Source organism: Condylura cristata, unplaced genomic scaffold, assembly GCF_000260355.1.
Source record: "Condylura cristata isolate star-nosed mole 26May11 unplaced genomic scaffold, ConCri1.0 scaffold00030, whole genome shotgun sequence".
Classification (NCBI taxonomy): Eukaryota; Metazoa; Chordata; class Mammalia; order Eulipotyphla; family Talpidae; genus Condylura; species Condylura cristata.
The window spans coordinates 3309912-3320760 of NW_004567131.1; the positions used below are offsets into that span (position 1 = coordinate 3309912).

The following is a 10849-nucleotide window of genomic DNA, read 5'->3' on the forward strand; positions in this document are numbered from 1 at the left end:
GACTTTTATGGAATTATGTACACTTGGATGCCTGAAAGGCATCTTTAACTCAAAGATGCCAGTTGGCCACATGCTTCCCCTGGTCCTTGCACATATGCCCTCCCACAACTTAGTCAGATTTCATGTTACCTAACTCAAATGGCATGCCCTTCCATTTGATTACAAGCTCCACATCTGTGTGCTGCTTCTTTTAGCACCAACTCTGTAGACCTCCTAAGCATCTACTATATATATCTGCTTCTCCTGGCTCTGTTCAAATCATTTGTCGGAACATGCAGTCATCATTTCCTGGTTTTCTCATGTCCTCTACATACAGGTGCATACAACATATTTACATGTGTAGTTTAAACATATTCTTTGCTGTTGCTTTTAGGTTAAAGATAAAAAATCTTTAATAAGATCCCTGACTATCTCTTTAGCCTCATCTTGGAACAGAAGACATGTTCTTGATTCCTTTGGGACCTTTGAACAGTCTGCTCCCTCAAGCTGGATCAACTCTCTGGCATTTCCCCATTCCCAACAGATCTTAACGTTGCAATCTCTCTTAGGGAATCCTCCCTAGCCTTGTCTAAGGTCTTCATGCATTTTCTCAAAGCACCATTTACTGCTGCACTGAAGATGTAACTTTACACTTGCGTTTGTGATTCTAGACATGGCTATTAGTAGACCCTGAGTTCAAGTTGTTGAATGTATGACTGTCCATAATGTAACAGATAGTAGGAAGAGAAGAGAAGGAGCATATTTAATGTCAGGGAAGACTGGAAGGAGTTATTGTTGGAGGATTTTCTTGGGCACAGAGGCAGTGGGTGGATATTTCAGGTTCAGGGAATAATATTTGCAAATGCAGTTAAGTGTTAGGAGAGCATTTTGTATCTAGGGAACTATCAAGTCATTTGGATTATTCTAGGGTATGAATTGTGAATGAGAGGAGAAGAAGGAGATGAGATTCTGCAAAGACATTTAGATATGACCACATAGTTTTCAAATTATGGGTTGTTCCTCATTAGTAGGTCCTGAAATTAATTGGTGAGTTAGGACTAGAACTTTTACAACAATGAGATAGATTAAACTAGAAAATATCAAAGTATACTGTATATAATAAGGATAGATATGGCTCAGTAAAACTCATTTCTGTTGTGTGTGTATGTTAACTATGTGTATATGTGTGCTGAGTAACATTACAAAATAAATTTCTTACTGTGGGTTAGAGTATATAAAAAAAGAATGTCTGCATGTCACTCTTATTGGGATTGAGGAGCCATTTCATAATTTCAGACAGCAGAGTGACACCATCAGGCTTTACTGGCTTCTGACTTGGTGTAGTTCTGGAGAGTGGGTGGGAAGAAACAGGGCAATGGTTAAGCAATCGCAGTAGCCTAAGTGAGAGAGGAAGGTTCAAATGCAGCGGTAGCTGATGGATCAGGAGGAGAGACAGTGGGTATATTCAGTAAATGAAATTGTCAGGATTTCTTTCACGTTTGGGAAGATGAGGATGATCCAGGAGTGAAGTCACATCAGTAGAATAACTTTTTACTTACATCTGCTTTTTTCTGACTTACCTTTTGGTCATCTAATATAAAATTTTACTCACTTGTACGAGAAAAGCTTGGATAGTGTATTTTGAGACAGTAGGCATCTGAGAGTAGTTTTTCCTCTCCCTGGGGGATGTTACAGGGACTGAGCTACTGCCCCCTCCCGGCATGGTCAAGATCCTATTCTGTCCTTTTTCTGTCTTCTAGCAGGCATTATCCCTACTGAAAAAATAGGAAGGAGGTGTTAATGGGCAGTGGTTTTTCCAGCTCTGCCCCTCTGTCTGTACCTTTATCTCTCCCTCCAAACTACTTGCTCTGCCTTCTTTAAGCTGGGAAGGATATTTAAATGTTCAAAGTATTATCTCTGAGTGACAGAATTACAAGGTCTACTTCCATTTACTTGGTGCTTTTTGTTTTCTAAATTTTCCATAATTTATAATAAATTTTCTATTAATATGAACATTTTTATTTATAATAACCTAAACACAAAGTTTAATACATATTGAGACAATTTTTTCTAATTATAAATGTACATGTTTGTTTTAAGCAATTAAAAGGAATGTGGTAGTTTATTAAGTTGACTGGTAATATATCTAGTAATTATACTCTACAAAGGAAATTGCAGTTTAGTATTTTGGAGAGTATTTTTCGGGACACTTCCTGACCCATACAGTCATACCTGGGTATTGTTTATAAGTAACTTCCTTTCTCTTTGGTCCTGTAACTTGTACTTTCCTCCATGAGCAGCCTTTCATGCCAGTTACATATAATTTATCCAGAACTATATAGGAAACAGGGAGGTGACTTAAATAAGCAAAGTGAATTGATGTAATGTAGACCTGAAGAGTGGGATTGGGCTAAGCCAATGGATATATACCCCTCATCTCAAGGGACAGCTCTCCTTATAGTTTTGTCACATGAGAAAACTAGAACGTGGTCCTCTCTTTGTAGATCTTTTGATTTTCCAAGAGAAGCAAAAAATAATATTGTTTACTTGTTCTTTTTCAGCAGTGCTGGAGAATACCTTATCTTAGTTTTGAAATAGAGCAATAGTAATCTATTGCTTTAAAATGCCTTGTCTGGTACAGTTCAGTTAAATTATTCAGCAGTGTCAAGACTTTCACCCAGGATCTTGTGGCCAGGGGTTGTTTATCTTCACTCTTAAATATATAGTGAAGGATTCAGAAAGGAAGTAAAAATTGCAGAGGTTAACTGTAGATAAAAGTGACTTTACTCTGTAAGGGCGACAGTTTATAGCCTTGACCTGTGTGTAGGGATGCGATAGTGGGAGCAGCAGAAGCTCTGTTCTGGGGCCTTCAGAGGTGTTTACTCCATCTGGGAGCAGAGTATAGAAAGGATCTGAGTTTTAATTTTGACCCACTAGGATAAAAGACTGGATTAAACTGTGACGGATTGTGGAGCTGACTCATTTCTTGTTCCTCATTGTGCTGGCACTGAGGGGTCTTTCTTTTTCCAGATTATGTCATGACTATATGGAAAGGGACAAACTAGGAAGAGACATTACCCAGTCTTTTACTCATATCTATTTATTTTTGAGTATTTTTTCTGTAAGACATGATTCCTGGTGCTGCCAATCATAGAGCTGTTGAGAGGATTACAGTTTAAATACGATGATGACATGCCAGAAACTAGCACAGAACTCAGTAATATTTGCTCACTATTTTTTTAATGCAAAACTCCTATGTCTCAGAATATAGACCTTTGGTTGGGGACTGGATTGACTTATGAGTGGTGGTAGCATAATAAAGTAGAGCTGTCACTTGTGGCTTTAAAATACTTTAAGCAGAAACTGATTTTTTTTTTTTGTTTATAGTTTTTGACGTGTCTCTGTTTTGGTCTGACTAGGAGGAGCCTGATCTGGTTAGTGCAATTTATGGCCGAGGGATAGCCTATGGAAAGAAGGGACTACATGTGAGTATTGGAATAGTTACGCTTGCCATAGTGCCTACATGACCTGACATGGACCAGGGTTCCGGTAGCAGTTCTCCCTGTTTCTTGAGTTCTGATGGAACATCCAGTGATGTTGCTCCAGTTCACGATGAGAAAATGACATTTGAAGATGTAGTCAAGGTCAAATAGCTAGGGTGGTGGATTGGGAATTTCAAACCAGGTCTTCTGAAGTCAATTTGCTGTACTTTCTACTCCAGACAACCTTCACCAGGCAAAATTTTGTTTTGTGATGAACTGTGCATAGACCAAGTAAAGCATGAGACTTTGATTGGATTCCTAGGGCATACTCACAGGTAAAGGGGAGACTAGGGATCAGTAGCACAGTAGGATTTAGATTTTGAGTTCCTTTCACAATTTTAAAGGTTGGAGAAATAAAAAATTTTTAACTATTATTTGTTATCATGTATTATAGTTACTCTAGATGGGTGTATTATTTGTTATCATATATTATAGTTACTCTAGATGGGGGTATTTTGTAGCTTTGATCAAATTATTACCCTTATTTCTCTGAGAACTGCACAAAGATTTATACAAACAGATGCACCATTGTATAAAAATGAAGACTTTCCTAAGATTATATAGTAATTAAATTGTCTAAATTCATGTATCCAATTTTTAGTTCAGAACGTTATACCTAAACTTCCTGATCTAACTGTGGTTTTAAAAATACCCAATGAAATTATGCTTTCAAGGAGAAACACCACTTTGATATTTTTTGAACATTCAAACGGCTACTAATGGGTCTTGCCTATGGGGAGTTTTTATAATATTTGTATACTTCTGAGACATAGAGGACTGAAATGGAACTCAGATTTGACACTAAAGTAGATAGTTAGGAAGAAAACAATGTTACTTTCATCATTTATTGAATAACATCAATAAATGACCAAAGTTGCCCTGGTAAAAGTCAAAAAGAAGCTGTTTCTTCCAGATTTTCATCTCTTAATTTTACATCTTGCCCAGAAACTTGTATTTTCACTGTGAAAGTAACACGTTGATTTATTTTAATGTACAAGTAATTGCAAATATTAAAGAACTTATGTAGACTTCTTAAAATGTAGAAATATGGGCTTGTAAATTTTGATAAGACACTTATTTGACACATCTCTTTTCCTACATTGTCACCAGTTAGCATCATGTCACTTGCTGGTATACACATATCTGTCCCCTGAAATTTCTTGATTCTGTGTTTAAATAGGTTGAATTTAGAAAATATCCTGTTACCTCTGGAGCTTGTAATAGGTAGTCAGGTACAACTTACTGTTTATGAGTAGATAGACTTAAGTACATTTAATAAATAAAATATAACTTAACTGGGCAGATTCTTCTACTTAAGCTAAGTTCATATTTATTTCTTAAAAAGTAGTTGATATATCATGAGTAAATTACTAGTTTTTTCAGAAAATCTATTCAACTTGGTTTTGAGTAACAGTATATCTCATACTAAGCTAATGCCTTTTCAAGGACATTAAGAATGCTGAGCTTGCTCTGTTTGAACTGAGCCGAGTAATTACCTTGGAACCAGATCGTCCAGAGGTATTTGAGCAGCGTGCAGAAGTGAGTGTGGTTTTCTTTTTCCCTCTGTCATTATTGGGTTAGTTAACTCTCCGATTTTTTCCTATTATTTTATTACCTGTATATTTTAAAACTCCCTTACCCTATTGTGTATTCCTTCATAGGTACTGAATGCCTTTATACATGGTTGGAATTACTAGAGTGTTACTCCTAATTTAATAGTAATATAATAGTAAGATATAACGTGATTGTCACATGCACTACTACTATCAATGTTATTGAAAAATATATCACTTGTGATAGTTATGATATGATATACTTTAGCAAAATATAACATGACTATATGGTAAGATGCAAATCTTAAATGTATGTGTGTGTGTGCTTATGTGTGTGTATATATGTATGCATGTGTACATATAATTCTTAGGACACATACCTATCAATGTAAAGATAACTATAACCAGAACTTGATTAAATTTGTTACTTGAAGTGGAGACAGAGAGGTAAAATGGTGAAAATACCAGGTCATACTTATGAGTGTAGACACTGAAAGGAGGTCTTCTTCAGCAATGGGAAAGCATGGCCTGCTTGAGTTCTGGGAGAGGTGGGCCACTGGGTAGGGTGTTGGGAATGTTTTCGCAGAGGCCTCACTAAGGAGACAGCAGTGTTTTAGGGACACAGGATGATGGGTGTTCAGGTCAGAGAAAAGTGTGCAAAGGTACTGTTTTAATGATTTTTAAATGTAATGTGTTCATTTTACTATTTCCCTAAAATAGTACTAAATTACTCATGTTTCATGCTGTATTTATTTTACTGCACATTTAACCGTGTTAAGAATATAGGATTTAATGTTAATTCCATTTGAATAAAACGTAAATTTTAGTCATCTAATCTGCAAGATTTCACAGTTGAACTGAAGGGGGAAAATGGCATTTCTCTTTTGGGGGAGAAAACTTGACAATTTAAGCAGTAAATGTTTTAGGGATTTAAAAAACTGCATTTGTAATATTTTTGTTCCCAGCATAATAGTGTGTTATATAGTTCAGTTATTAAAATGAATTTCATGTTAAATTGGGGGTTTGGCTTTCTGAATAAAATTCTCAGTTAAAGATATAATTCATTATCTCGTCTGTTTTGGATTGTGACTATATAAGGGCTAAGTGACTAGTTTGTTCTGCACCGCATGAGGATGGTCTTTAATGTGAACATTTGGTCGCCCTGAACCAGGGCGAGGATGCTGATGCTTTTACGTGTATGACTTTGATGTTATATTAAAATGCTATGATACAGCATGAATTTAATTACATGTACATAGACTTGTTTAGCAGAATTTTAAAATTGTATGTCTAAAGGCTAATTGTGAATCCAAAAGTGATAATGGTTATCAGAAAAGTAATTTTTTAGTTACCTTAGAAATACATAGTACTAATCTTTTTTTTTTGACATTATTTACTAAAAATGTCATTCTGTAAGTGATTTTTTTCCGCTAAATTTTAGCATACATGTATATTTGTCAGAAATTTTTTTACAGATAATCTTTCACTTGCATACTTTATGAACGAGCCAATTTTTTTAATATAATTTAATCTGGTTAGTCGGATCATCATGTATATTCTTATTGAACCAGGTTATGATAATTCAATTATGTAACTGGGAGGTAGTAATCTAGGTAGGAATGTTTTCGTCCCCAAATGTAATCCTGATCATGTTTTTTATAACTCTCAGGCATACACTGTATTTCTTTCCTCTTCTGTGTCCCCATTCCTGTCACTAGTGCTGTGCCTCCCTAGATTCTCTTTTCCTTGTTTTGCGGAGCAGGAAGCCAGTTAGTAAAATTTGATTCACATAAGCTTGGAATTTAAGACATTTGTTCAGGATAAAATACTTGAGGTTGATTGCATGAATACTGATATACATTTTGGATACTATTACATCTTTTTGCTATACTGTAGCAATCTGAGCTGTCTTCTGTACTGTGTTGCCTGAACATAAACTGATTGCTGGATCAGAAAAGCTTTCCAAACAGGCTTGGAGATCTTTTTGTTTTCCTCCTTTGCAGATCATGATTGATGAGTTAAGAACTGTTAATGCAAAAGGACTTAGAAAACACCTGCAATCTTAATAGGGTCATTATCTGATACTTATATCCAGCGAGACATAGCTAAGGATCATAGAGTACTCAAATATGTGTCCAACCCTCTGTCTGTTTTAATGATTCAAAGATTAATGGTTTCAAACTAGTTCTGACATGACAAATTTTTATTTAAAAGATAAATGATAGGTTGAGGAAAAAAGTGATCCCTCTTTAAGAAAAGTAACCCTGTTATAACCTAGAATGTGGAACGATGAAAAGGCAGTAGCTGCAGTCATAGTTCATCCATCTTCCCTTTGGTTGGACAAGGCTAGTGGACCCTTCCGTTTTTTGACTTTGATCCTCACTGTGTAGTGTGTGAGGTCAAGGATTCTAGTCTGCTGAGTGTAATATCATGATTGGAGTATAGTAAAGTGGAATCGAAGTAAAAAAAAAAAATAAGCAATTTAGGATTGACCATTGAAATTTTTCTTCCCTAATTATATTTTTGGGTTTATAGATTCTGTCCCCTCTGGGAAGAATTAATGAGGCAGTGAATGATCTCACTAAAGCTATTCAGCTTCAACCTTCAGCACGGCTGTACAGACATCGGGGGACCCTCTACTTCATATCAGAGGTGATTTCTTTTACCTCAGAACATTTCCTTTCATGATAATAAAGATTTCACTTTACTTTTTGTTTCAGAAAGCTTCTCCTGGGGCTGTATAAGAATATGCTTGTGATACAAGACAGTTATAGAAGAATTTTCTTTAGATTAATTTGAATTCAGTGGAGAAATACTAATTAATAAGAACTCATTTTCTTGATTGAACTGTAAACAATAACTGTATCTGAACTAGAAGGAAAGAGGAGACAGAGAGAGAAGAAAAATTTGATTCTTAGATAGATAATACTTTAACCTTTGGATGTAGGGAAGCAGGAGTGCGTGTTAACAATGTGATTATAAAACTTAGAGGTACAATTTAAATCTTTAAGTATCACAACCCAAGAACCATATCCTGAACTAATATGATTTCCCAGGCTATAGCTTCTTGATGTAAATGACCTAAATCTAATGAGATTATCCTTTATCATCATAGTCACAGTTAAGTTTGTAGATTTACAGTAATTTTAATAGCAGTTTCCCAAGAGAAAATAACTTTTAAAATCTCAACACAATACATATTTTAGAATATTCAGTATAATACTTCTGTATTATATGTATAATTTATAAAACTCTTGTTTTGAAAAATAATTTGTCAAGCTTTTCTAAAATATTGTGACTTTGTGTTGAAAATAATATTCCTTTTGTAATTGAGACAGTATGCTTTTATTAAACCTTTATGAGTTTTTCCTATTTTCTAAGAAAATCAGCTACTTCAGCAAGCAGGTATAAGCATTCAACTAATATTTATGGTCATCAAATATTTCCTTTAAAGCAAGCCCAAAATGTCATGGAATGAATTCACTTTTTTTTTTTTCTACCAGTCAAAAATAGGAAATGTTGAAATATCTAATGAATACTACTTCATTTTTTTTTCCACTTTCCTTTTTGTAGGACTATGCAACAGCCCACGAAGATTTTCAACAATCCTTAGAATTGAACAAAAACCAGCCTATAGCTATGCTATACAAAGGTTTAACTTTCTTTCACAGAGGACTTTTAAAGGTGAAAGTGCTGTGTACAGTATAATGACTTTGCTTTCTATTGTGGAAAGACATTAGTAGGATTTCTTTTAACATGTTTTGTCTATTGATTGTTTATTTAATAGCAAAATAGTTTGGATCAACATATTTATTGAGCTCCTACTAGTTGGTAGGTACTTAGAAGAAGGTACAGAAGGGGAGAGAATAAAAGCCTGTAAGAAGAAGTAATAATTTACACTTATAAAGGATGCAGTTTTCTTTTTTTTCTCTACATATAATTTATGGTATGCTAGATACACTAAAGAAAGTAAGTAAGCAAAGTGGTTAGGAAACAGATAAGAAAGCTTCATTTGAACTATGGAGTTAGAGAAAGGTCCAGAGAACAGGTAGGCTTTATTTGACACCTTGGAGGTGGAGCTGGTTTAGGCAGAGAAGAGCGCAGAAGAGATATTGCAACATGGAAATACAGCCAAGTTCATGGAGTGAATTTTACAAAAGAGCTGTAAAAATCTAGATTTGGAAGGAAATACATAGTTGAGACCAAATCTATCATTTTAGGAAGTGGGTTTGACACAACAATGGCTGAGTAGCGTAGGGACAGAAAGACTGAATAGGAGACAGTGGTAGCATTCCAGGCTAGGTGGCTCCTGCAGAGGCTGTGGGAGCAGGTCAAGGGACATTTTTGCAATTGATTATGTTAGTATTACTTGAAGGGTAACTGTTGATGGTAGGTAAGTTGAGGGAAACTAGAAAGGCTTGTTTAAGCTATCTCAAAAGTGGGGTACAAGTGTCACACCTCAGCCTCTCCCTTCCTCCTGCTCCTGTCCCTTGATTCTGCATTCTCTGAGCGCATGTGTGCAGCAGGTGTGTGCCAACAGCAAGGGGGTTAGAAAAACACCTGTGAACGGAGCTCTGGGTCTCTTTTATTGCCCTTCTGTGCACCCAAGGCTTGGCATGTACTAGGTGCTGCAGTGCAGCACACATCAAAACTCCCTGATTGAAGACAGGTGAGGCGCACAACACAGCCAGCCTGCAGTGGTGAACACACTTCATTCTGTCGAGGTAGTCGAGAGTCTACAGAGGGAAGGGTGTCCTTAATCTGGATTTTGAAAGTTGTGAGGAGTTTCAATAGCATGTGGTAGGGAAGAGTGCATCTGGCAGAAGGAGCATGCATTTTATCACTTTAAATATTCTGAGGAACATACATATCCACAATATATACACATATACACTTTTTTTTAAAAAAAAAAAACAAATGTTGTAAATCCTTAGTTTTATAGACTGTGCCTATCACATAGTAGGTGCTCAATAAGTATTAGTGAAATAAATGAATTTGGGGTTGAAGGCCTTGGTTTGAGCTCTCCGCTCAATCATGTTAATACTGTGGGACAAAATACTTAAGCTTTTTCAGTCTCTCCTTCCGCATCTGTTAGGTAGAAGGGATTCTGACTCTGCCTCTTGAAGTGATTGTGAGCATTAAATAAAATGATGAGTGTGAAAAGTACTTTGTAAGCTATAAACATCAATCAGGTATTAATCATTATAGATTATTTTGCATGTGAAAAATTAAATTTCATAGATTCTTAAAAAAAAGAACTCTTATCCACTAAGACCCAACCCCAACGTAACATGCCAAAATTTCCTATCCTCGTGTGTGTCACAGGTGTGTGGAGGATAGTCCTCACAAGGGCACTCTTTCTCTCTTCCCTCAAGATGCAGGCTGGTGGCCTCAACCTTTGAGAGTCCATAAAATGTGCTTTTGCAGCTCCCAGAAGGACTTTTCCGGTTCATTTTGTATCTGCCCACCATTTCTCTCATCTTTGCTCAGTCACCTTAAATTAAAAAAATCTCAAAATCACAATATGATATCAAATCCTATCCCTTATTACTATCTCACGGAGAAGAAAATATTAAAAATACCAACTATTAGGCCCTCCCTGGTGGCGCAGCAGGTTAAAGCACAGCACTAAGAAGCTAACGCCACTTCCGCATGAGCTCGATCCCCGCCTGCCCCGGAGGTGACCACATGGCGTGGCAGACCTCTCCTGACCTGCCCGCTGCTCCCCTCAGCAGTGTACAGTTTAAAATTACAATTTAATTATGAATTTCCCTG

The 10849-nt window shown here is 36.1% G+C and overlaps 1 protein-coding gene across 3 annotated transcripts in view; it reads left to right on the forward strand.

The window, feature by feature from the left end:
- Positions 1-10849, forward strand: part of TTC13 (tetratricopeptide repeat domain 13) — a 59251-nt gene that overhangs the window by 22290 nt on the left and 26112 nt on the right. For 2 of the 3 annotated variants that reach the window (XM_004691141.2, XM_012731407.1), the window contains exons 5-6: positions 7610-7726; positions 8648-8758. In XM_004691141.2, the coding sequence (XP_004691198.1) occupies positions 7610-7726; positions 8648-8758 (228 nt within the window). Of the gene's footprint in view, positions 1-3398; positions 3465-4967; positions 5061-7609; positions 7727-8647; positions 8759-10849 lie in introns of all 3 variants that reach the window. The other variant, XM_004691140.2, reaches the window with a different exon arrangement.